The sequence below is a fragment of the Melanerpes formicivorus genome, unplaced genomic scaffold (assembly GCF_026170545.1).
Source record: "Melanerpes formicivorus ecotype bairdi unplaced genomic scaffold, bMelFor1.0.p_v2 SCAF_15, whole genome shotgun sequence".
NCBI classification, from domain to species: domain Eukaryota; kingdom Metazoa; phylum Chordata; class Aves; order Piciformes; family Picidae; genus Melanerpes; species Melanerpes formicivorus.
In genome coordinates this window covers 2,505,640-2,532,622 of record NW_027142367.1, presented here as the reverse complement: position 1 = coordinate 2,532,622, position 26,983 = coordinate 2,505,640, and the positions used below count along the sequence as shown (strand labels likewise).

The window sequence follows — 26,983 nt, the reverse complement described above, 5'->3', positions numbered from 1 at the left end:
ATCTCTATTTAGATACAGCAATTGATTTCCTGTACACCAATCCTGGTAGTACCATTCAACACTTAGGAGGTGTTTAGGAAGAGACTGGATGGGGCACTCGGTGCCACAGTTGATTAGTGTTGGATGATAGGTTGGACTAGATGATCTCAAAGGTCTTTTCCAACCTGGTTTATTCTATTCTATTCTATATTGCCATGGAACCCTATCTCTAATTTTTTGTGTGAAATTGTTTTAGATTATCTCTTCCAAGACCAAAGCTCTGGTTCCAAAGGCATGGCTCGTATTTCTAGCAAATATATACTCACTTGGCTGCAAAAGCCTATTTAAAAGTGTTAATTTTACTAAGCAGCCCAGATGTCATAACTTCTGCTCTCACAGTAGTTTATTTTACCATTTAGCACATCCACAGATTTTATTAACAATGAGTTTATTTTGGATCTTTGGCAAAAATCCTCAAACGTGCTGGGCCTGCAGAACCTTGCAAATCCCTAATGACTTCATGAAGACTAACCTCTGAAAATTTTTCTCCTCTTTCAAAACTATTCATGTTTAACACATTAACCACTTAACAGCATTAGCCATTATAAGTATACGTTACTAACCATAGGACTCAGACCATTGTGCAGTTCTAAACCCAACGATTAGGAACTCTAGGCACGTTTCTACAGTTTATCAATTTAACTTCAAACCTGATTAAGGCTATCCGAATTGCTTTTTAATACCTGTGAGACGATTGCTTTTAAAGCTATTTTACATAGTTATCAAAGGACTTACCTATCGTTTAAAGTGCTATGGCTATGATCGGTATGACAATGTCAGGAATTGTACAGTCATTCCACTTGCTCTTTTGAACACAGGCAGAACACGAACACTTCTGTATTGATCGAGAAATTGTTCCACGCTTAAAGATTTCTTAAACCTCAGACTCAGGTGCCTTCTTAACCAACTCTGTCAAGATCCCAGGGTACAAATCAGCTAGACTGCTCATTAAAAAACGGCTAGGCTTGCTTGGTACAGGGGATTGCCCCCAGACCCAACAAACGCCTCGCCACGCGATGTTTCTCGCAGGTACGGCTGAGAACGGCATTCAGCAACACCGATGCCCGTGCTGTTACTGCTGCAGCACCTAAGGGCCGTCTCCACCTCAGAGATTCCTCTGTACCCCTTCGGTTTCTTAAATAAGTCATCCTAGCTGTCCCACGCCCCGCGGCGCCCTTACTCCGCGGTCCGAGCACGGTGCCGGTGCCTGCCCCGGGGCGCACCTGAGTGGCCGCAGTTCCCCCATCCCCGGCCCTGCCGCCGGCGCCCGCCCAGCTGCCGCCTTCGACACGCTTCTCGTTCCTGATTCGTAACTAGGCGTTACGGCGGACCCGGAGCCCCTCGGGGCGACGGGCGGAGCCGCTCTCCCGGCATGCCCCGAGGGGAACGGGTAAAGGGTGGGCGCGAGAGGGAGGGCGGGCGCGCGCGGCGGCGGCAGCACGCGGAGAAAAGAAGGAGGGTGTACGCGCGTGTGTCCCCTCACACCCCCACCGCTACCGCCACCCCCGCTACCACCACCCCCGACGCGGAAACCGGCGCCCGACAGAGCCGCTGTAGCCGGCTCGCAGGGCGCATGCGCGAGCCCCCAGGAGGGCGGGGGGCCGGCGTCTAGTGCCGGGGGAGCTGGCCGCCGGTGCTACCCGCCGCTACTCGCCGCTACTCAGGCACGGAGCGCTCGCTGCGGAGCGTCCGCGCTCTCTCCCTCGCTGGGCCGCGCGTAGCATTGCTCTCGCCATGAAGTTGAGCAGCCGCAGCCGGGGATGCTGCGTGGCCGGCAGCCGGGAACGCGGGCCGCCGCCGCGGAGCCCCTTCGTGCACCAGCTGCGCTTTAGCCCCCTGGAGAAAGCCAAGGTAGGGGCGAGCGGGGCCCGTTCCTCGCCCTCTTCTCGCCGCCGCCTCCTTCCTCTCCTTCCCCGCGTCCCCCGCTGCGAACCGGCTGGCGGGCCGCGTCCAGCGGCGGGTGGAGACACCCTTCAGCTGGCGCTTTGTGAGCCGCCGGGGGTGGCGGAAAGCCGGTGCTGGCGTGTGCGCGGAAGCCGGGTGCGTGGGGGCTGCGGTGGGCCGGCGGGGGCGGCGCGGTGCCCGGGGCGGGCGGGGGCCTGGGGGTGGCCGTGAGGCGCAGCGGGTCGCGGAGCCGACGGCCGCTGTAGTGCCCGCCGCTCGGAGGGCGTGTTCCTTAACTTGTTCACTGCCATTTTCTTTTTAAAAAAAAAATCACACGCTTTTACCAAAAAAAAAAAAAAGGTTTTGCATTGTTTGTTTGTCTCTCTTTCTTTTTCTTTTTTTTTTTTTTTTCCTTCCCCACTCCCCTTTAAATGGTGGGTAGGGGAACATACCTGCAGAGCCACTCTTCTCCATCGTCAAGTTGAGGAATGCCGTGGCCGAGGCATCCCGTGTGTCTAAAGTTTGGCCCCTGCATGAATAATCCCTGCAGTGTAATTTATTCATGGGCCAGATAACGTGAGATGTCAGGGATCGATATTAAAATGCAAATTTGCAATTGCATGGCTTTGGTTTGGTTTTAATTTTTCCCCTCCGTGCCTCTGCCTCGCTTCCCTCACACAATGAGCAGTAGGTGGTTGCATATTCAGAGTGCATGGCCCTTGTCAGAGGCTTTCGGTAAGATCTGGGTCACTTGCGGAATGAAAAAATACCATCAAAGACTCACCTATTATGGGGTTGGCCAGTTTTGGTACTTTCCCCACTGAAATACTTGGGTTCCTTAAAGCTGTTGTTTTGAGGACCTAGCAACCTATAGTATCTCTATCAACATGGAAATTAAGATCCATTGATATTGAACCTCTTGGATCAAGGCACTTTAGATCCTGCTGTAATTTAGTGTACGTTCCAAGTGAAGTTCATCATTGCATTGCCCAGTTGCTGTCCAGATACTTAAAATGTGTATGGCCTGCCTTGCAAAACACCAGATTGTGTCTCATGTTAAGTATCTTGCAGCCAAGGAAATTTGTTGTAGATGCCAGTGGAAAAGATTTCTACTTTCTTTTATTCAAGTTTCCCAGTATGTATTCAGCCATCACAGATAAATTGTTGTTTAAATGGGAGAATGGAAAAAAGGTTTGTCATTTGCCTCATTCAGTTTATAAGTAGAGCTTCCTCAGTAAGTTGTGTAGTTCTAATTACTTCTTTTCCATGTAACCTTACTTTATTCCTTAAGTCTTTTTTTTTTAACGTGATCAATGAGTTAGAAGTCTACCAGGGAGCAGAGAGAAGCAAAGATAGCGTCTGTTTATATGGACTAGGATTGTGTCTAATTATAACCATAACTCTTTGTATTTTGTGGTGTTGATGTATTATTTTGAATGTTTCTTTCTACACAGTTATTTCTAAGGAATTTTTAAAATACTGTTGGGAGGGCAGAGTAGCAGCTCCACACTTCTTGCAATATTGAGTCTCACAGCAGCTACAGGTATTGTTGATCTGTTACTCCTAACAGATATTTAGCTGCTTCACTGGTGAAGTAACTGTAGAGTTTACCTGCTTCTGCATGGACTAACCTGTACATTTGTGTAAGATTTGAGCTTTGCCACTGGATTTCAAGGATTTATTATTTTCAGTGAAAAGTGTAAGGTGTATTTAAAGCTCTGTTTTTTACAGCATGCAGACCAAAGGAATAGCCTGGCCTTCCTTTTTAAGTGAGCAATCTTTTGTTGGTGTGCAGTGGCACAGAGTTCTTTAACCCAGTCTTTCTTGCAGCCTTACTATTTCACTTTTATGTGAGAAAAAAAACCACACAAGCTGAGTGCAGAACTGTGATACATATTTGTCTTGCCTCAATGATGCTCTCCAAACCTCTTCACTGATTAAAAGAAAAGTTGTACTCAGCATAGAAGCTGTTGAAGAGCTGTGGAACTGTTCTACTTAAGAGAAATGTTGCTCCCTCAGAATGTGGAGCTGTAGTTTCTTATAGGAGAGCATGTTCTGTACAGCCCTGGCATGTTACAGAGGGTTGGGTAAGGTATATTACAACTGAACTTGCTTCCTGTTCAGCTATAAATGCATATCATGTCCAGTAGCTATGTCTGCCCTATGAATCTCACAGGGGTGAGTTTTAAGGTTGCAAAACCTATCGAGGAAGGTGAAGAATGTGTGAGCACTAAGGATAAGTGAAGAAGTTGGTGGGCATAGGGGACTGGGAGACAAGACTGCTTTGTCTGACTGTTTTCTGTTGCTGGTGGTCTGCCAGATAGCCCCATTATCTTTTCTACCACCTCATCACTGTCTCATCCTCCATTCGGTAAGAGGTTAGATTTAGCTTCTTTTCCTCGTTAATATATGTACTCAATGAGCTTCAGAACATTTCATCCTGAGACTACAGGAGGTAGGGGGATGGAAGGGAAGTTAGAAAGTAGGAGGACAAAGCAACCACAAAGGGGAAGAACAACAACAAAAATAAATCAATTTGAGTGCCAAGGAAGTGTTCACATCATCTTTGATTAGTGTTATAAAACTGGAAGATAACAGCAGTGTAAATGCAGTTAAGGCTATTTGAGAACTGAGTCTCAAGCTTCCAGTATTTCTGCTGGAAACATTTCTTCCAGCTATTTTACGTTGCTCTGATGATGAGGGTAGTGATCATTTTTGAAGCCACCTGTTTTACTTCAGTAGTGTAATAAAAAGATTTTTTTTAAAAGAATGACAGACATGATTTCATTAGATGTGAATTTTGTTCATCCTAACATCTTCTGGTCACCCATCACATAAGTCAAAGCTCTTGCTTACCTCTGCAGAGCAGGCAGAAGCATTACTGGCACTGTCACAGGGTGTTTGTAGCTTTGTTTCCCAGCCGGTTAAAAACACAATACTATTTTCTTTGCTTTTAGTGTTTCTGGCACTTTTATTGCACCAGTGCTGGTGCTCCTTTGGTGCCTTGGTGAGCTGATTGGGTTCATTAAACCAGCCTATTACTGTGTTTTTCTGCATTCTGATTGTTTTCTTTTTCTGGAATTGCTTTTCTTCCCTTTAATGAGCCCTACTGGCTCACTGCAAGCTCAGATAAGTGCTAGAGCTGACTCAAGGGGAGGATTGAGAGTCAACAGGACCACCTCCTTTAGCAGGAATGATCTGTTGGATGGCTAAGTTGCACATGAAAATTTCTAGCCCTGTATTTATGTCCCCTTTAGGAGATCAGGCAAATAACAAAGGAGGTGGTGTACTTGTAAGTTCAAAGTTGTGGAATGCTGTGTCAAAAAGGCAGCTATCTGAGACTGTCCTGACCTGGTAGATAAGAAAGTAGAAACAATTTTGAGTAGTGAAAAGAATGTTTGTTAAAATGATTTAATTGGCACAGTTCTGATTTTGTATCTTTGCCTATATATTACATCAGTTGTTTTAAATGTATAAACATCCTCAGATATTCAACTACCGCATTGGAGTCTGTGACCAGTCCGCCAAGTCATTTTTCTCTGCATGATTTTGCTAATCAGGGAACTTTGAGAGTTGAAAGCAGGTAATTAGAGAATTGTTGAGGGATTAGTTCCTAATTTCAGTGCTGGTTTTGGTGAATTGAGGCTATAGTGGTGACAATAGCAAAGAAGTGAAAGTATGGGACAAATTAGTCTCTCAGAGGTTTAAAAGAAAGAATCTTTGTGATGTTAAATTTGCAGTTCTTTATCTGTTTTCTTTCTTCAGTATGTGTAAATTTTGTTGTGAAGGAACTGGTTTTCAAATTGTGTTTCTCAACTTATCCCTAAATTCCAAAGACTTTTTTTCATCTTTGTGCTTGAAAGGTGTGATACCGACTTTCAAGACAAGAAACAGACATAGAGAAGGAGAAATAAGGTTACTTTGTGATTCTCTTCCTTAGTGCTTGGATAATGTAGGACTTGATGTTTTGGAGAACTTTAGAAAGGACTTAAGTTCATATTTTTATGCTTTCATTGTGAATTCATACACAAATCTGAAAGCAGAGCCTTTAAACAAGGAGAATGTAGACCTATCTAGTTTAAGTGACTTGCTGTACAGCAGATTGAATTTATTCTAATGATAGAGTGAAGTGTCCTAGTCCAGCCTTCTGTTACAAGGTATAAGACCATTTTCTTCTGTGTATTTCACAGCGTACATAGCAACTGCTGAAAAACCAAGTAGGATCCTGTAGACCAGCAGATACTAAATGAGCTGTAGTCAACCCCATTTTGAGAAAACCAGTCATGAGCTGAACCTCCCAAGGTACATGTCCAGGTGGACCTTTAGGGTTTAAAAAATATATCTCAAAACACAGGTGTTTACATATGAGCTATTACCAGATACAATTTGTAACTTTAATAGGAAACATGTCTGGGGGAATGTTCTAATTACACAGAAATGTGATCATGGAAATAAGGTGTAACACTGTAATAACACAATACCACGACCGTATGTCTCCTTCATTCTGATCTCTGACAGTGGCCAGTGGAGACACAATCTTCTCCCTCTTTTGCTCTGACACTGTATGTGGGCTTGACAGTATAGAAACTTTCTTAACCAGGAAAGTGTCTGAATGTAGATGTAAACCAAAGTGCTTTTCAAATGGAATAAAAATAAATAAATTAATAAACCAGGTTGGAAAAGACCTTTGAGATCATCAAGTCCAACCTATCACCCAACACCATCTAATCAACTAAACCATGGCACCAAGTGCCTCATCCAGTCCCCTCTTAAACACCTCCAGTGATGGTGACTCCACCACCTCCCTGGGCAGCACATTCCAATGGCTAATCACTCTTTCTGTGAGGAACTTCTTATGAAGATGCTAGTGTCTCTGTCGATTCCTAACCACCTTCAGGTGCTAAACATACTATTCTCTCTTACCAAATTTCTTGTGTGGATAGGTGCTAAAAAAGAGGCTTATGTCACAGCCAGAACCCGTGCACCTGCATAACTTGGAACTGCTTCTTGCTGGTTGTTTCCACCACTGTCTTTGAACACAGAAAACCAGGAGGCCTTTTCCATATTTTCATTCATGAGGCAACTACTGCCTCTACTGTGATGTGGCTCTAAAGTGATCTTGACAAAAAGGATTTCTACAGAGGTGCAAAGGGCTGAATGCCTCACTACCTGCTGTTCAGTTTTGCCCTAGTATTGGATGAGGCTTTGAGGAGTGGTAGGGAGAGAGTGCAAATCTCAGAGGACTATGTCCTTACCTGTATGTTCCATCCCCGCTGCTTCTTTTCTTGGCAGCTGGTCCTTCTCATTTCTTGACTTTGGAAGGCAGCTGTTCTGTCTTCCCGTTTGCGGATGCGAATGCTCCCCTATTTGCTGCCACACATGGTGGCTTTGTCTATGGTCACAGAGTTGCTTGAGTTACTATGATTTCAGTACTTGCCTGTACTGGTTCACCTGGTAATCTAGCCTACCTGAGAGAAAAAGAGTCCTTTTTCTTTCAGTTCTGCAAAGTGAAGCAATCCAGCCAGGGACTGGAGTCCTGTTTTGTGGCATAAGAGTGTGGCTGTTCTGGGAGCACGGTGCCATTCTGAACCATCGCTGCAAGATCTGACTTTTGCAGTGGGCTCATAGCTTAGGACTTCGAGGTGGGCAGCTTAGGCTTTTCTCCTGATGTGTCTTCCCTGCTTTTTGGGAAGTGAGAGAAAGCAGAAACTAACTCATCAGTCAAAAACTGAGCTGCATGATGACTAGATCTGCATCAGGGAAGAGAAGAACATGAATAATGCTTTCCACAGCAGCCTGGAGATGCGTCAGATTAAGCGCAACATGAGACAGCACCTTATGCCTCATTACTCATCCTTGCCCAGCCACTGTGGTATTGAAAAATGCTTTTCTACCTCACCTAGTGCACCTGTGAATATATAATACATTTCCTTTCCCATTTTCTTTCTTTACACTTCCCTTCTATTTCATATTGTTGTCTTCATCTTCTGCTAGCCTCCACTGTACAGCTTCCAGGAGCAATGGTGCTACCTCAGTCAGCTTCAAAGTATTTTCAGTTCCCTCTCAGAGGGAGTCATCTGAAGCTGAACCTTCTTCCACTTTAAGAGGTTTTTTTAATTTCTTTCTCTCCTTTGAGAAAGATGAGACTCTTTGCTCCTAGGACTGTGTCCTGGAGAAGCTGGATCATTGCAAACACAGTTGACAAGTTGTGTTTGCTGGAAGACCATTTGGAACAACTCCAAACTTCTCAGGAAAGGCTCAGCTTTTGGGAGAAGTCTTCTGAAGACTGTAGGAGAAATTCCAACATGATGTGTTTTCCATCAAAGTTAGAGGCAGAGGAATAACTGGGCTGGAATGGGCTCTCCGTGATCTAGAGTGCTGGGAGGTAACACAGAAGCACCTAAGTTCACCATAGCTTCTCAGGAGAGTACATCTTTAAAACCTCAGCTCTCCATGGAGTTGTGCCTGTTAGCACAGACCTGGAACTTGAATTCATATGTATGTCTGGATGTTTGTTCAGAGGTGTTCGGCACAGTGTTCTCTGATGTGGTCCCCCACAGCTTCAGGTTCCAAAAACACATTGCAGTGGAACTGGTGCCTACCCAGTTCTGGAAGGTCTTTCCGTGTTGGGTCCAGTATTGCCATGTGAATGTACCCTGCAGGAGAAGTCACATCACTGACTGAGAGCTGCTGTGATGGACTGGCTTCTCTGTAGTGCAGTAAGAAGCTAAATATTTGCTGAACGTAAGGCTGCGGCAATGGCAAAAGGCATGTAGGTGTGTTCTCTGACAAACTAGGGTCTGAAGAAGTGTGGAAAGGGACGGCTGCATTAGCTTTGAAGTGTGCTGTGCTTCAACTGTAGTTAAGATTGGTAAATACAAAATTGTTGCACATACAGCGCAATTATGCGTTGGTGATTAAAGCGTATTCTGCTGGTTTTGACGTAAAATATTTTTAAGATGTAAGCTTGGTTTCTAGGAATTGTTTGCTTTTTCAGTTCGAGACTGTTAGAATAATGCATTTGTCTTGGCTTTTGCAGATTGCCTTCATGACCTTGACTCTCTTTCCAATACGAATCTTTTTTGCCGCTTTTATGATGTTGCTGGCCTGGCCTTTTGCATTCATTGCTTCAATGGGAACTGATGAGCAAGAACCTGAAAAGCCCCTTTCCTGGTGGCGAAAGTGAGTCACTGATGCAGTTTAGTTCAACTGTTGGAAGTAGCAGAGATTGGAAATACTCGATTTGTCCCACAGACCTGCTTTTCTCTTCAAAAGAAAATATCCAAAATGTTGCTTCAATCTCCTCTGATAGGAAACTGAAATTGCCTTAAGTGCCTGATTTACCAGACAACCCAGGAATCACAGGGAGAAAAACTGAGCATCTCTGGCCTCTTACCTTCATTGAGAATGTAGTGTGAAGCTTCACTGTGACATTCTTCAATTTCAGTTATTCCTGCAATGTCAACTTCTTGTTATGAAGATTGGCACTGTGGACTGTGCCCAGATTTCATATTCTAAATTGTTGTTTTAAACTGCTTCGCTCCATTGTTTTGCTACCCTGTGATGAATTTACAAAACTGCTGCTGATTTTATGAGGGCTTGCCCCATTCTTTGGTGCTTATTAATAAGTCTCTGCTTGCTTTGATACTGGAATGTGAATTGAGGTAGCATATGACTGTTTACCCATTCGTGAAAACTGCCATTTGAGGAGCAAGGAAGCATCACCATTCTGCAGGGAACTTTTTTAAATTGGGAGTTGGCACTAGCATGAGGGAATCTGATTGTATTTTGCATCACAGGAGGGAAGGAGGTTGAGAACTGCAGAGGCATGTCACTTATAATTCAGAATTAAATGTAATCACTATAATAACTGAAGGAATAATGGACTGCCTTCAATCTTGCATACCATTCTTTTGAAGCTTTTTTGATTGTCCCTCCTCCATTTAATCCATTTTTCAGTGTCGCACTGCTTTCCAGCCTCCAGTCCCTGTGAGGGTAATGATTTGTTTGGATTTTGTTTGGTAATGGTGTTTGGATTTTACACTCTTGGTTCAAAGTAAATATTTCTCTTTTCTTGACTGCCAGACAGTTTTAAAAACAAACAAAACTCTACCAAAAAAAACCCACTTCCCCCATCCCCCCCAGAACCACAAACAAACAAAAGCCCCCAACAACCCAAAATACCTTAGGGAGAAGATGGGGGAAAATGGAAAGAAAGGAAATATTTCCAAAGCTCCCAGATGTGTTCTGTAAGCATCCCTATACTTGAGAATCTGCTGTATGTTTCTCCAGTGCTTTGTTTGGGTAAACTTGGGGTTGTGGCATTCTAGCAATATCCTAATGGCATTTTTTCATGAGTGGGGTTTAGAGCTTTTTTGGTGTTACTAGAAGGCCTTATTAGCTACTGTATAGAAGAAACTCAATAGTCATAGTCAAAATGTAGGGATAAAATAAATCCAAATCTTACTGTTTTGTCAACTCTTTACAGGATAGTGGATATTTTGCTGAAGGCAATCATGAGAATGATGTGGCTTGCTGGTGGATTCCACTGGATAAATGTAAAAGGCAGACGGGCGTTGCCGGCGGAAGCAGCAATATTAACTGTGGCTCCCCATTCTTCCTACTTTGATGCCATTCCAGTAACTATGACCTTTGCCTCCATTGTGATGAAAGCTGAAAGCAAAGATATTCCTGTTTGGGGAAGTAAGTTGATGGATACTTAATTTTTTCAAGAACAATTAAAAATCACTATTTAGGGAGTTCACTGCTCGTGTATGAGAAGGCCTAAAACACACAGAAAGTTTTGCTGTTGGGGTTGGGGTTTTTTTGCTGGTCCACTTAGAATATCAATAGAAAAAAAATGTGGGGGAATGTTGGTTTTTTTCCCTTTGTCCAAAGCTGAATCATTGTGCAAAGTCAAAACATTCTTACAATGCTCATGATTAAATTTGCAGTGAAATTGCAACATTTTGAGACCTGGAAAATAGAAAAGCAAAGATGGGGCTGTAAAAGCAAAGGGTGAGAATACAAAAAAGTTCATCAAAACTTCCTTCTTGGTATGAGTTGGGGTTCTATCCCAGAAATTCACTGCAGGACTGTTGTCTTCTCTGAATGGTACCCTGCCTTGAGGGAGTGTTACCTGTCCTTCATGCAGCAACACGATTGTTCCAGGCAGGGTGTGAGATGAGCAAGAGCAGATTATTGTGCACTCAGATGTAGTTGTAAGAAATTAAAATACCCAATGCAGTAGTGTTTGATTACTGTCTTTGAATTTACCAACATAGATACTCACAAAGGCTTGAGATAGACCTTCTATACTTTTTTTGGTACAACTGCACCAAAAATCAAAGTCAGTGAGGCTAAAACCTTGCAACCAAAGTCTGTGTGGAAGCATTTTTTAGAAACCCACCATGTTGTGACTAGGGACCAGCAAATTTCAAAGAATCTGAGTCTTGTTAAGTTTTAAAGTTAAGACTGTAAAAGCCCCTTGGGTAGGGGCTCTTTAATTTGAAATTCTATGTGGAATTTGCATCTAAGTGGAATCAGGCTGTTAGTGTTGACATCCTCTTAAAATTTCATTAGGCAGTATGATTTGAAGGGCATGTTCAGAAAAAGCCCAGAAAAAGCTAGAGTTGTGTTTGTATCTCCATTTAATAGAGTTTAGTGAAAGTTTGTGGCAGTGAAAAATCTGTGTCAAAAATGAGCAGGTGTTTTGGACAAAAAGGCTGTAGGTGTGTGCTTTTTAAAAAATAAAGTATGTAAACAAGCATAGGGTGAAAACAAAAAAAATTGGCTTCCTTGTTCAAGACTGAAAGAAGATGCTGTTGTGAGGCAGTATGTTGATGCTTCTGTACAATATGGGTGTGTACAGGCTGTTTTGGGTGTCAGAGGGAATCCAGCCATAAAAGTAGAGGAAGATTTATCATCTTTCTCAGCTGACTCGATTGACTGCTTAACAATTGCTATCTGAGTAAAATAAAGTGGTCCCAGTGGAACTCTCCTTTACTTGCAGCTGGACTGTTTGAAGGACCTAAACTAGATGAGGAATCTCCAGGCCATGTGATGAAATACCAGATGAAATATCAGAATGGCATTTGACATTAACTACTTAACTATTCCATGTGATTGATTCAATGGGGACTAGTGGGAAAGCCTGAGGAGAATCTGTAGGGACATGGAGATTGTAGTCACACAGAATGCAGCACAAATAGTGCATATCAAGTAGCTCAAACTCTTTCCTACATACCTAAATTAAGGCAGCTTTTAAAAGATTCAGTTGAAAGTCTAAACTTACAAAATAATGCACTTGATTTTTGTTTGTGTGAGCAAAACCAATTACCAAAATAAAACCAGAAAATGCAGAAAACTGCATACTGTGATTTGAGGGAGTATTATTGGCTCTCCAGCCACTCTGACCCCAGCCTGTAGCTCTGCATGGGGTTGTTGTGGCCAAAGTGCAGCACTTGGACCTGTTGAATGCCATCCCATTGGACATGTGTATTTCTGCACAGTGGCCTTGCAGAATTTTTGGTAGGTAGGTGTGAAGTTTGCTGGACTATTTTGAAGTGTGCATCCCAGGGAAGATGGCATCTAGGAGTGTGTTGTACTTTACCCTGGATTGAAGTTAAATTGGTTCATTCATCATCATAGGTCCTTAAGCTTTCCTGTTTTGTCTACTGAATGCCGCTTCAAGTCAGGACAAGCTTTTTGCATGAAGTCTGGGTGGTTATACTTTACTGCCTTGTGTTTTTTGCTGGTAAAGCAACCTGGATAAAAGTTATTTTTCTCTTGTTGAAGTGGTCAGTGCTGCTGCAGAAACATGTCAGTAAGAAGGGGAATGGAAAAGTAAATATGATTTGGTGGCGATTTTGGTGGACAGCTTTTGCAATTCATGCTTCTGGGGTCTAAACTTTTAAATACAGTGATAATTTAAACTAGGCAGTGTTTCAACATCTTGTAACCTTACTCTGTAAAAACCAGGAAGTTGGTACCTGCAAAATGAATGAGGAGGTATGTTAGCTTCAGTTTATAAAGGTGAAGGAGGTGTAATTTCTGCTTGGCGGAAGAGGAGCTGTAGAGAAAAAGAGAATCATACTATGCTGTGAAAACTATTGGTTCTCTTGTGGGCATCTTTTTCCACATCAAGTAAACTTACTATTTTTTGTTGTTCATTCTCTTCTCTTGAAAGCGCTTCATAGACTTCTTGAGCATCATGACTTAAGAAAACAAGAAGTAATTCAGTGGGAAATATTTATACTGTGATAGCTGGATTTGTGTTCATCTTGGAACTTAAAAGATGCCAAATTACTTACTCATCAGCTCTGTTATGAAACCTAATATTCCAGTTCTCCACCCCAATTGCTCCCCTTCCCCCCCCCCCCCAAAATCTTTTAAAGCACTCAAAGAGAACTGAGATACTTCTCATCAAAGAACTATGGGTCTTTGTGTTTAGATACTTCTGAGATTCATCAAAACAATGGCATGAGATTTAAAACATCCAAGTGCCACATTCTACACATTGGCCACAACAACCCCATGCTGTGCTACAGGCTGGAGTCAGAGTGGCTGGAGAGCAGCCAAACAGAAAGGGACCTGGGGGTACAGGTAGATAGTAGGCTGAACATGAGCCAGCAGTGTGCCCAGGTGGCCAAGAAGGCCAATGGCATCCTGGCCTGTATCAGGATTAGTGTGGCCAGCAGGAGCAGGGAGGTCATTGTGCTCCCATACTCAGCCCTGGTTAGGCCACACCTTGAGTCCTCTGTCCAGTTCTGTGCCACTCAGTTTAGGAAAGATGTTGACTTGCTGGAACCTGTCCAGAGAAGGGCAACAAAGCTGGGGAGGGGTTTGGAGCACAGCCCTGTGAGGAGAGGCTGAGTGAGCTGGGGTTGCTTAGCCTGGAGAAGAGGAGGTTCAGAGACCTCCTTGCTGTCTACAACTACCTGAAGGGAGGTTGTAGCCAGGTGGGGCTTAGTCTCTTCTTCTGGGCAACCAGCACCAGAAGAGGACACAGTCTCAAGCTGCACCAGGGGAGGTTTAGGCTGGATGTTAGGAAGAAGTTCTTCACAAGAGATTGGCATTTGGAATGTGCTGCCTAGGGAGGTGGTGGAGTCACCATCACTGCAGGTGTTTAAGAGTAGCCTGGATGAGGCATTTAGTGCCATGGTTTAGTTGATTAGATGGTGTTGGGTGATAGGTTGGACTTGATGATCTCGAAGGTCTTTTCCAACCTGGTCTATTTTTATTCGTTCAACCTGTTTTGGAAAAACCTATAAGGTGACTGTATCATCATGTATTTCTTTGTACAATGTAAATCAGCATTTTAAACACAGTTAAAGTCACAAGCTTGAATGCCAACATCCTGTGCTTTGTTGGTATTGTAGCCTGCCATGAGTGCGCAAATAAGCTCCCCAGTTCTGAGTAGGATCTTAACGTTATTGCCAAGCTTTTTTATTTCATCCTGTCCTTCACGACCTTTCATTTCAAAATTCAATCTTCTTTTTTAGGCTCTGGGTACCCAGATGACTCTGCAGTATTTCAGCTCTCACAGCTTTTTTGGAGAGACTTAACATAGTTGCATTGTCACCTGTGTGTGATTTGTGTTGGAGTTCTGGACTCATGGGATTTTTCTGTCTTTTTGGGTCTTAAATTCAGTAACTATTTACTTCTCATTTAAACTGCTGCTGGAATATGGAAAGTACCATCACTTTTTTTAAAGCATCTTAGTTGATATAATTTATGGAAGTTAAAGTACAAGCATGTAAGAAACTTGCAAATCGGTACACCTGCTTCCATAAAACACTTTTTTAGACTGTCAGTAGAAAGCTAAAACACATAGCTGTGACCTCATACAGATATTACAGGTGCGAGAGCAAGCTGAAATCTGTGATATGAAAAGGATCTTTGTTCCTCAAGAAGTTCTTAAAGGAAATGATCACATTTTGGAAAACCAGCTCAAGTACTGTGTAATTTACTGCTGTTAAAGCTAAAGAGAATACTGAATCTGTACCTTCCACTACTGACCTGTCCTTGTCCTGCAAGCTGCACGCTTCCTGTCTGTCTCTTTGAAAACAGGAAGGAAAAAACTCTCATTAACACTGCCTCTGTATCAAGAATATTTGGTTTCTGTTCTCTCAGGTGGTCCCTCTGCTACAGAATTCATTCTCAATGCATTTTTAACTTTACTGGTTGGTTCAAGCTTGGGTCAAAGAAGTATATTTTTCTCTGTGGTATTGTTTCTCTAATAAGATACTACCACTAACTTTACTAATCAGATGTACAGTACCATGGCTACAGTAACACTATTTCTGTAAGAACTGTAAGTCCAAGTAGAATGGATCCTTTTTTTGGTTTACTTTGGTTTTGTACATTGATGCAACTTTGTGCATTTTGTTGTATGTGAGTTTGAGGGGTGTTTTTTTAAGGTTTCTGTGTATATATATGCACAGGAAGCTGTTTTATTCTGGAACCTCACCTTTTTTCTCCCCTATAACCTTTAGAAGACTTCTTATTTTCTCTCCAGGAAAGAGCAGTTTCTCATTAGGAAAGATGTGCATTCAGAACTTCATGAGCAATGTCCATCTGTATAGGGCAACTGTTTAAAAATTAAGCCCAAGACAGTGCTTTTCAAACTTTAAGCTTCATATTTTTGTAAGTCCTAAGTGCAGGATGCACAAGGACAACTGCTATGAGAAAAATAACCTATATTTTTTCCCAGAACACAAAAATAATCAAGGAGTAGATACTGCAAATGGATATGAATAGAATAAAATAAACCAGGTTGGATGAGACCTTTGAGATCGAGTCCAACCTATTATCCAGCACCATCTAATCAACTAAACCATGGCACCAAGCACCCCATCCAGTCTCTTCCTAAACACCTCCACCTCCCCAGGCAGCCCATTCCAATGGCCAATCACTCTTTCTGTGAAGAATTTCTCCTAACATCCAGCCTAAACCTCCCCTGGCACAGCTTGAGACTGTGTCCTCTTGCTCTGGTGCTGGTTGCCTGGGAGAAGAGACCAGCCCCCACCTGGATACAACCTAATATTCCACTACAAGGCCACCTGTATTACCCAGCCTGCCTCCATGGCTCTGTGGGCTCCATCTCAGTGTATAAGAGGAATGTCTTTGATGGGATTTCACGTTGTTCAGGGGAGAGGCCAAGCGAAAGCCTCCTGTTTGGCATTCTCTACATTAACAGCAGATCTGTCATTATGATGCTGTTTCTACAGTGATGAAAATGTATCTGCCTGCTCAAAAGAAGTGTGTGAATACACCTTAGAAGAGATGTGTTTAGTGCCACGTTAACCTCCTGTTGGTTTTTGTGTGTTCTGATGCCTTGTAGACCAGTGGTGATGCTATCAATGTAGCTTTATCTACTGTGTGGTTTTAGCTGTCAAGAGTTGTGTGTGGTTCGCTACAATACTTTGTTGTATGTTAAATACAATGTCCTGTCTTGAGTTGAAACAAGGTTTCCTGGGTTTCCTCGCCTAATTTGCCTGGAAACAGGGGTGAAATACTCCCCCCCCCCAATTTATTTTATTTTATTTTATTTTCCCTGTTTCCCCTACAAATTCATTGACACCAATTGTATGTGGTGTTCAGCTTATCAGAAATAAACTTTTGTTTTACATCAGCTGGTGCTTGAAATGATCTCATGAGAGTTATGATTCTGAAATTGGTTGAAGCTGCCACCCTGCAATTAATTAAAGCAATACTGAACTATTGCAGGCTCTCTTTAAAAATAGGCTGCTTTGTACTAGAGCAGCTTTCTCTTGTTCAGTCTATCTGTGGCGTTCTGGCTGCTCTGCAAGGCAGAGGTTTTCATGAATTCCTGGCAATGCTGTTTAAACTGCAAGTACCTGCCTGAGAAAGTGGAGTACACCATTTGTCACCTGTCTTCAGGACTACTTGTAATGAACTGAAATTGGGGACAAGAGTGAGTACAAGTAGGATTGACACTTGTAGATAGAGAAGTTCCTCAAATAATGACACTGCAAGATCAGTTTTGTGAATTGAGTGGTTCTCTGCCATCTCTGAATACTTGAGCTGTGATTTTTTTTTCTTTTTTTGTATAAATTATTTTTTCCTTACCTGACTATAGTTGGTCTTGGACAGTTAAATTGAACAGAGGAGGTTAAGATTATGTTGTGTTTATTAAACATATTGCACAGTTCTGCTTGTTTCCTTTAGTTGCTCAGTATGCCAGCTGTCTGAAGCATTTTCATGCATGCTGCTTTTTACTCCTGCCCTGACTTTGCCCTGGTCCTGCCTATTCCTTGAGTGGATACGGCATCTTTTAGTGCTGTCTCCAGGCTTCCCTGTTTCAACCTGACTTCTGACCATGATCTCATCCACCTGTTTGGTGCGTTTCTCTTTACAGACTCTTGTCCCTGTTCCTTGCACAGATTGACTTGGTGCAGCCTTTGAATTTTCAGATCTCTGGCTATTTACTGAACATGAAAATATGTAGTGAGAATAAAGATCTCTGTAATCCTGTGCTCTCTTTTCAAGAGTTTTTGTGAAAAGGGTACATAAGGAGAGAAAAGTACAGAGCTAGTTTTCACTTCGTGTGCACTTTCAGGTTCTAAATGATGACTGTAAGTTTCTATTTCACTTAAATGTTTAGACTTGGCCACTAAGGGCCTGGCAGTTGCTGTCTTAGAGGATCTTAAGTTGCTGTTTAATGTTAAGAATTCTGTCTGATACCTAAGGAAGTAAGATTTGATATGATCACCTTGTCTGTTAGGCTAAGCTTGATATGATGGGTTGAAATAGTGATGACATCATATTTGAAAGAAGGCTGATAGTTTAAATGACATTAAGTTCTGCAAGCTGCATGAAAGTAGTGTCTGAAGCAAAAGAGAAGAAATGAACTTGCCTTGCAGCCTATTCTGTGTCATGTAATTGAATAAATTGGTTTTCCTGTGGATTTGGCCTGTCTCTTGGTTGTCTGTTCTTTTTCAGCATGTTACAATAGTTGTTATTTGCATGTGGGTGTGTCGCTCTTTCTGGTGTTGTCCATTTGAAAGATGACTTGCAGTGTGTTATTTTGTAGATTGGTAAAATTACAGTAGCTTGCTTTTGTGAAACTTCTAACAGTAAGCCTCCCAGGTGAATACTACTTGCCTGTTCAGTTTTCAGATACAGAGTACATTAATGATTAGACTCAGAAGTGGTAAGTTGTCTGAAGTTTCTGTTATACTGCCTGAAGTAAAATCTATTTACTTGCTTCATTTCATATGCTATAGAGAAGAACTTGCTTACAGCATATCTCAGATAAATGCCTTGGAGCTGTGGAATTGTGTTTGTTCCTTGGCCTGAAGTAACCTGTATTTGATCATTTGGGCCTAATGCAAAAGAAGCTTCAGGGTGAAGGCTGAGGATGTTTGGGTCTGCATTGATTTATGTTACTTGATAAAGTTGGGTTTGCTCTTGTTTCCCTTTGGGATTTTGTTTTTCTTTGGTTGGTCTTTTTCTGCCTTCCTACAGCAGTAACCTCAGCTGGCCCATGCTCCTCTAACAAGCTCTAGGCCCATGCTTTGCTCCCCTAGCAAGCATTCTTCTATGGATATTGTCTAAGAGTAGGAATGTAGGAAGAAATGCAAGAATATAACTTTTCTCTGTTGTATTGTCTCCTAATCTTCAGCAACTTGTGGGATGAAAGCAGTTTTCTAGTAGCTGGATGAATGTTTTGGAACTTGCCATAGAGTATGAGGGATTAGTTTCAAAACCCATGAGTTGCCCTCTAAAATCGCAGTGGAGTAACACCCAGAACCAGCAGCTGTGCAGGACGGTAACTCCTTACACTGCTTTTCACACTTCAAGCACTGGCTGATCCATTAATACTGCAGGCCTATCCTTGACAAAAGATGATAATACAACTAGTGTCAGCAAACTCATTTCATGCTGGTTGGAAATACAAAAGCTGTTTTATATTTGTACTTTAGACAAATAGAATACCTAATGATTTAATGACTCTTCAAATAAGATTACAAGACACAAAAATGACAAAAAGGTTCTTGGAGATAAAATCTTAAAAGCATGAATCTCTATTATATTTCAAAAGTCCTGGCAGTCTGGTGAAGTCCCCACAGACTGGAAAAGGGGAAACATTGCCCCCATCTTCAAAAAGGGCAAGAAGGAGGAACCAGGGAACTACAGGCCAGTCAGTCTCACCTCTGTGCCTGGAAAGATCATGGAACAGATCCTCCTGGAGTCACTACTCGCTCAAAAGAATAGTGAAGAGGTGATTGGGAACAGTCAGCATGGCTTTGCCAAGGGCAAATCCTGCCTGACCAACCTGGTGGCCTTCTATGAGCAGGTGACAAAATTAATAGATGAGGGGCGAGCAACTGATGTCGTTTACCTGGACCTGAGCAAAGCCTTCGACACTGTCCCGCACCACATCCTGGTCTCCAAACTGGTGACACATGGGTTTGATTGGTGGACCACTAGATGGATAAGGAACTGGCTTGATGGCCGCACCCAAAGAGTGGCTGTCAATGGCTCCATGTCCCAGTGGAGGCCAGTGACAAGTGGAGTCCCTCAGGGATCAGTCCTGGGACCTATCTTATTCAACATCTTTGTGGGGGACATGGACAGTGGCATTGAGTGCACCCTCAGCAAGTTTGCTGATGACACCAAGCTGTGTGGTGCAGCAGACACGCTGGAGGGAAGGGAGGCCATCCAGAGGGACCTTGACAGGCTGGAGAGGTGGGCACAGGCCAACCTCATGAAGTTCAATAAGAGCAAGTGCAGGGTCCTGCATCTGGGTCGAGGCAATCCCAGGCACAAATACAGGCTAGGCAGTGACTGGCTGGAGGATAGCCCTGAGGAGAGAGACTTGGGGGTGCTGGTGGACAAAAAGCTCAACATGAGCTCTCAGTGTGCACTTGCAGCCCGCAAAGCCAATCAGATCCTGGGCTGCATCAGGAGAAGTGTGGCTAGCAGGTCGAGGGAGGTGATCCTCCCCCTCTACTCAGCCCTGGTGAGACCCCACCTGGAGTACTGTGTCCAGTTCTGGAGCCCCTATTACAAGAGGGATGTGGAGGTGCTGGAAGGTGTCCAGAGAAGGGCCACGAGGATGATCAGAGGGCTGGAGCACCTCTCCTATGAGGACAGACTGAAGGAGTTGGGGCTGTACAGTCTGCAGAAGAGAAGGCTCCGAGGTGACCTAATTGTCGCCTTCCAGTATCTGAAGGGGGCCTACAGGAAGGCAGGGGAAGGACTTCTCAGGATCTCAGGTAGTGATAGGACTAGGGGGAATGGAATGAAGCTGGAGGTGGGGAGATTCAGGCTGGATGTGAGGAGGAGGTTCTTCACCATGAGAGTGGTGAAACCCTGGAATGGGTTGTCCAGGGAGGTGGTCGAGGCCCCGTCCCTGGGGGTGTTTAAGAGCAGGCTGGATGAGGCTCTGTCCAGCCTGATCTAGTGTGGGGTGTCCCTGCCCATGGCAGGGGGGTTGGAACTAGATGATCCTTGTGGTCCCTTCCAACCCTGAATGAAACTATGAAACTATGAAACTATAAGTAGTATATTTGAGGGTTCTTTTCCTGTAGTGCTTTTTGACAGAGCAGATTTGTATATGCCACTTACTATTTTGTAAGTGGAATGCGATGTTGTTTGCAGCAGATATGAATGGAGAGGATATTATGGATTGATCTCTGATTCTAGCTCGTGCTCATATTGTGTCTGGCTTTGTATTAGGGGTTTCCACTGAGCCAGAAAGAGCTTGATTGAGATCTGATTCACCTAGTATGAGGAACAGGTGAAAGGCCAGAAAATAAGCATGCTTTCTCTTTCTTTCTGATTTCCCAGAAAAGGTAGCATAATCCAATATGGAATATCTTTGTTGTGCCTTCAGTGGTACCAAGCGGTCACTGAAGACAAAAGCTCTAAGGATAATGGCAGTTTGACCCACTGGATGCCTCTCTTTTGCATAGGGAGATTCCTGCTGCTGTGCTGGGTTGGGAGTGGCTATAGATTTTGTTATTTCTAGTTGGTCAAAGGAAATAGCTTGTAGTCAGCCACAGCTGCTTTCATTGCAGAAAACTCTGCATAATGCATACAGTCATGTTTTAAATCATCAGTGATGTGTGTGTGTCTATTAAAAATTGAGCAAGTACAAAGTACCAAAATGGTGGAAATGGTTTTCCTCACAGAAACTAATGAAAATATTTCAAAACCACTGCAATAATTCATCTGAGTATTTAATTTTGTAGTGTGATGTAGTCAAGTAGTTATGTAATTGTACTGAAGCTTATGTCTGAAGGACTACTGGTAGGGGGGGAATATTTCTTCAAACAGAGAGGGAAAAATCAAGTCTGGTTTACTTGTGTTTGTTTCCCTCCCTCTTCAGCTCTAATCAAATACATCCGACCAGTATTTGTATCCCGATCAGACCAGGATTCTCGCAGGAAAACTGTTGAAGAGATAAAGAGGCGTGCTCAGTCTGATGGTAAATGGCCACAGGTACTGTATGCTACCAGGATGTGACTGATGGTATTTGGCTTCAGACTTTGAATTTGCTTTTTCCTTGTGTGATGCTTTTAATGGTTTGGGGGGCACGGTGGGATTTCCCACTTTCTAGAAGATACAATGTGAGATTCTTAGCTGTACAAAACACTAGCTTTTCATTGCAATGTGTTTTAGGGGAGACTGGGTAACCACATGGGAAGATAGCTCTCTAAGTGATTCTAAACATACTGTGGTTTGTATATTTAGTAGGTCTTCTAATAAGTAAATAACCAAGTGCTCATCAGAATACTTGAGGGAGTATTGTGCGTTCTTGCCCTTCTTGGTATTTTGACATGCTGTCATTGTTGGAGATGTGATCCTGACCAAGACACTCCAAGCAATTCAGATGTTGCAATAAGAAGAGTAAACCTCTATTGGATCACATCATGAAAACTTTGCTAAAATAAGTCTCAGGGGCTTTTTCTGCACCTGAAATGTAACTGTAATGTGCCTTGCAAGAGAGTAACAGGAAGGAAAGGATGATTACCGAGGGTCTCAGTTTTCTGTAAGAATATCACTATTTTGAAAATTTGAAGCCACATTCTTGTGGTTTTTTGACACTCAGATATAGTGTGTCTTTCATGGCATTGTTACTAATACAGTGATTAAGTTTGCACACTGGACTACAGAAACATTGTGAACAGTTACAGAGAATGTGACAGTAGGTTTCACATTAAGAGTTTAATCGATGGATCGCAAAGCGCTTTCAAAAGCAAACATTCTTGCTTACAGATGAAGAACTTCAGTTGCAGAGCTGAAATGATTGCCAGAATATCTAGCAAGTTAGTACCAGTGGGCAATAAAACTAGTGATGTTAATTCTAGTCCATTGCTTTGTCCCCTTATGATCTGTATATCCTCTAAAAGTCTTGTTCTGAAGCTCAACAAAATTTCAGCAGTTCTTTGCTTATGGTTTCTAAACCTTTTTTTTTTTCTTCTATGACCTAAGCTCTTCCTCTGAATTTAGTTCAACTTGAGCATTTTTTGCCTTGTTGGAATTCTCTTTATGTATTTTTCAGCCTCTTTCATTCTGACATCTGTACACGTGCCAAGTAATAAATGCAAAAAGAAAACTCTTGATTTTCTTAACATGTAAGCAGGTAGCTTAGGAGCAGGAATTGTGTGTTGCTGCAAAACAGCACATGACATTTTTATCAGCACCAAAACATTTTGTGAAAATTCTCTTGTACTCACAAGTGTTTCTGGTCACTGCCAATGCTCCAATTGAATACAGTTATTATCAAAGGTGGAAAAAAAGGCAAATGCACAGGGTTTTTTTACTGTTAACACAGAGCATTAATCAACTTCTTTATTGAGCGCAGGGGTTTTTGCCTATAATTGAAGTCTTTCTCTGACCTTCTTTTACTATTATGAGCTAATGTTAGCTTAAAAAAGATGTGTTTACAAATTAATCCACATTGAAAGAGTTCTTAAAAGTAAACTTTTTTTTTTACTTCCAAGATAATGATATTCCCAGAGGGCACTTGCACAAACCGATCCTGTCTAATTACATTCAAGCCTGGTAGGTATTATGTTTATTGCTCTGGTCTCTACAGAATGTTCTTGTATCTTCATTTTCTGAAATACCACTTTCATTGTAATCTGCTTGCTGTTGCAGAAGTTGAGTTAAAAATCTTGCAGTAGGCTGGATCTGGAATAGAAATTTTCTGATGCTCCAGGAGGATTGTTGTGCCACTGTTTTGAGTTGCATATGAACTGGAGGCCTAATGTTTCTTCCTCACTTTTTGTTTGTGGTCATCTTTTCTGTTGGTTACTTATTTTTTTCCTCTTGCTCCCACCATTTCATGATTTGGGCATGTCAAGCAGCAGTTAGATATGCTATATGCTTAAGATATCTGTGTATACCTATTCCATGTGCTGCAGTATTTGTTGCTGTGTTGTATGTGGTTGATTTCTCTCAAATAACCAGAGCTGCATTCTGGTGAAAATGGCACGGGAATGTTGCCAATATAGCACTGTTAACAGAGGCTGTCATTTTTTAGAACAGCTTTTTAATATGTATAACATTCTAAGCTCTCTTCAATTAGTGTCAGCCTTTTAGCTTATCAGATTTGTAGATACTATAACACTGAGCATTGTTGTAGCTGTAAACTGCAGTTACAGTAATGACCAATGTTTAATGTGAACTTGCCTTTGTGATAGGGAGATAGTGAAGTGAATAAGGCAGTTGTAAATGTATTTGACTCTTCCTAGGTTTCTGCTTATTGTGTTCTACTCTTCCTGTGTGTTTTGTGTTGCTTTTAAGTTTGTATATTGCTGCTACAATATCATGCTGTGAGCCTTGCACTGATTCATTTGGATATAGGAATATCAGAATTGTCTCATGATCAAACACTCACAGAGCTTTTCTTCCTCTCCTCTTGCCTCTTTACTGTTTTAGATGAGTGAGTGGTCATTAGGAGACCGTCCACTTCCTTCTTTCTGTCTTTACACTCCTACTCTTGCCACCCAAATCCCTACACGTATTAGCCCATTAATTGTACACTTTTTGCTGCAATAGATCTCTACCAAAATGAACCATAAAATAATTGTCTTGCTTGCCTTGTAGGAGCATTTATTCCTGGAGTTCCTGTACAGCCAGTGGTTTTACGTTATCCAAACAAACTGGTAAGTTCAGCTTGCAGTGTTGCTGGAAATAAGGAGCATTTGCTTCTGAATACATTGGCACTTCTGTAACCTTTTAGGGTAGATAATTTGGTTTAGAGAGCATTAATAAATGCCTGTTGACTAAGTTTGTAACTCTTAAGCCTCTACTGTTATAAACAGTCTTAACTGAGACAATTTAACAGTTTATGTTCTTATCAGCTTCGTCCTAAACAGTGCCCTGAGAGTTATTCAGGTTGTTAGAAGTACTGCACAAGTCAGATGCCCATTTCTGTCTAGGATCTGTGTTGCAATGTGCTCCCCATCCTTGCAGTGTGTATTGGAGAATTTTCTTCATGTCATTTATTGCTGGAAGATGCTTCTGCACCTCCTGCCTGTGGGGCTGCTAGTCACAAATCACAGACAAATGATAACAAAATAGCATGTTGAGGAGCTTGGTATATTTATAAGGTGTCTTGCTCGTGTTTTACACTCACTGTGCAATTGGCTAAGGAATGCTAAACATCAGTATAGACATTCAATATAATTCAGATTCAGGTTATATGACAATTACTGTGTTTATTTGCAATACCTAAATTAAAGCTTTTTTTCAAATGCTTGTAAAGATACATGCAAACAAATTAAGAGAAGGGTTAGTTCATCTACTTCAAGATACAGGAAGTCAGGGAAGAGGGATTTATTTTAGGTTTTAATTATTTTTACCTGCTGTAGATACTTTCCTGTCCTGCTACAGCTGGAATCTTGTTTGTCTACATTCCTTGGTTAATTAGAAGATGCTTCCTAGTGAGCTTAACAAGGTTTATACTTGAAGTTTCTCTTTGAGCCCTCTGGGTTTTTCATGTCTAGTTTGTCCCCTTGTGAAATAAAAGTTATATAGGGGAGGGTAGAAAGAGTGTCAGAAATAAAATAAGCACTACTTTGCCTCTTTGATGCATTGATCACATCAGAATAGAATTAACCAGGTTGGAAAAGACCTTTGAGATCATCAAGTCCAACCTATCATCCAACACCATCTAATCAACTAAACCATGGCACCAAGCACCCCATCCAGTCTCTTCCTAAATACCTCCAGTGATGGTGACTCCTCCACCTCCCTGGGCAGCACATTCCAATGGCCAGTCTCTCTTTCTGTGAAGAACTTTCTTGTCACCTCCAGCCTAAACCTTCCCTGGCACAGCTTGAGACTGTGTCCTCTTGTTCTGGTGCTGGTTGCCTGGGAGAAGAGACCAACCCCCACCTGGCTACAACCTCCCTTCAGGTAGCTGTAGAGAGCAATAAGGTCTCCCCTGAGCCTTCTCTTGTCCAGGCTAAGCAACCCCTCAGCCTCTCCTCATAGGGCTTATGCTCGAGGCCTCTCCCCAGCCTCATTGCCCTTCTCTGGACATGTTCAAGAGTCACAATGTCCTTCTTAAATTGAGGGGCCAAGAACTGATGTAATCTCTCATCAGTTAGCCCATTAACAACCCCTTGATCTGAGGAAGGATTTTATTTCCTCTTGGCACCCTAGTGCTTGTTTTCTCTGTGTTTCTATCCAGGACTCTTTCTGTTAATTTACAGGTTGATATAAAACACATGCTTGATTAAAAAAGAAAACAACCTAAGCAAAGTTAATATACATGTACCATTATTTGCTCTTCACTGAGCCTGTGTGATGACAGTCAGCTAGTTTGCCTTAACAGACCCCAAAATTATCTTTGCAGATGCTGTGACAGTTATAGCAGCCTGTTATGCTCACATAGTATTAAGTGTGTTGGAGCAGGCTGCCTGGGATTTTTGTTACATAATTGTTTTATTATCAGGAAGACAGATTATTTTCTAAGAAGATTTTTAAACTTTTATTGCTCTGCTGGGTCAAATTGCAAATATGTGCATGCCTGATGTCACACAATATACCTCATTACATCTGGTTAATATTAAACTTTATAATAAGAATATGAAGTTGTTATATATTAGTTTGCAAATATCTCTAAAAATCCCATTTTGATACTGGACTACCCTTATTGCCTGTAGTACATAATATGCAAAGTTAATTTACAAACTTGAAATATTCCTCATAATCTGTTAACAAAATTAATGTCTAGATGTCTATTGAAGTTGGTCCGAATCTGTGTATGGAACTTCACTTTTTCCTACTGCTTTTGTTTGCTGTAAAAACACCTAGTTTTAGTGCCTTAATGAGTTATTTAACTTCCTAATGTCTATTTCCACTAAGTGTTAATGAGAGAAGGGATGATTGGTGCCATTATTTGATCTTTAGATTATCTTGGTGGCTGCAGAAGGCCTGCAGCAAAGTTAGAATGAGGAGAGAAAGGAGGAATATGATGTGATAGCTGAAGGTTTATTTTGCCTAGGATACAGAGTTTGATAACAAGTAAGAACAACCCTATGAAGAGAGGCTGCGGGAACTGGGTTTATGTAGCCTGGAGAAGAGGAGGCTCAGGGTAGACCTTATTGCTCTCTACAACTACCTGAAGGGTGGTTGAAGCCAGGTGGGGTTTGGTCTCTTCTCCCAGGCAACCAGCACCAGAACAAGAGGACACAGTCTCAAGCTGTGCCAGGGGAGGTTTAGGCTGGATGTTAGGAAGAAATTCTTCACAGAAAGAGTGATTGGCCATTGGAATGTGCTGCCCAGGGAGGTGGTGGAGTCACCATCCCTGGAAGTGTTTAAAAAGAGACTTAGATGAGGCACTTAGTGCCATGGTTTAGTTGATTAGATGGTGTTGGATGATAGGCTGGACTTGATGATCTCAAAGGTCTTTTCCAACCTGGTTAATTCTGTATCTAACAATGGAGTGAGGAGAGAACATTGATTTTCATACACTGAGGCAGCATTCCTAACAAATTTTAATTGCCTCTGGCTTCCTGTCTCATTTGAACACTGCATATTATAATTTTAGGTTTAGAAAGAGACTTCTTAT

General features: G+C 42.2%; 1 protein-coding gene and 1 long non-coding RNA gene across 4 annotated transcripts in view; one reads left to right on the top strand and one right to left on the bottom strand.

Moving 5' to 3' along the window:
* The window catches only part of LOC137445755 (uncharacterized), a 36,339-nt gene extending 35,035 nt beyond the window's left edge, over positions 1-1,304 (bottom strand). The window contains exon 1 of the long non-coding RNA XR_010988478.1: positions 775-1,304. This is a non-coding gene — a long non-coding RNA (uncharacterized lncRNA). The remainder of the gene's footprint in view (positions 1-774) is intronic.
* Positions 1,305-1,615: 311 nt separating this feature from the next.
* LPCAT1 (lysophosphatidylcholine acyltransferase 1) overlaps positions 1,616-26,983 on the top strand; it is a 75,395-nt gene continuing 50,027 nt past the window's right edge. Inside the window, exons 1-6 of one of the 3 annotated variants that reach the window (XM_068147463.1) lie at positions 1,616-1,890; positions 8,963-9,105; positions 10,412-10,626; positions 21,284-21,396; positions 22,902-22,962; positions 24,010-24,068. In XM_068147463.1, coding sequence (XP_068003564.1) covers positions 1,774-1,890; positions 8,963-9,105; positions 10,412-10,626; positions 21,284-21,396; positions 22,902-22,962; positions 24,010-24,068 — 708 coding nt within the window. In that variant the 5' untranslated portion in view covers positions 1,616-1,773. Of the gene's footprint in view, positions 1,891-3,410; positions 3,467-8,962; positions 9,106-10,411; positions 10,627-21,283; positions 21,397-22,901; positions 22,963-24,009; positions 24,069-26,983 lie in introns of those variants that run through there. The other 2 variants (XM_068147462.1, XM_068147461.1) reach the window with 2 other exon arrangements.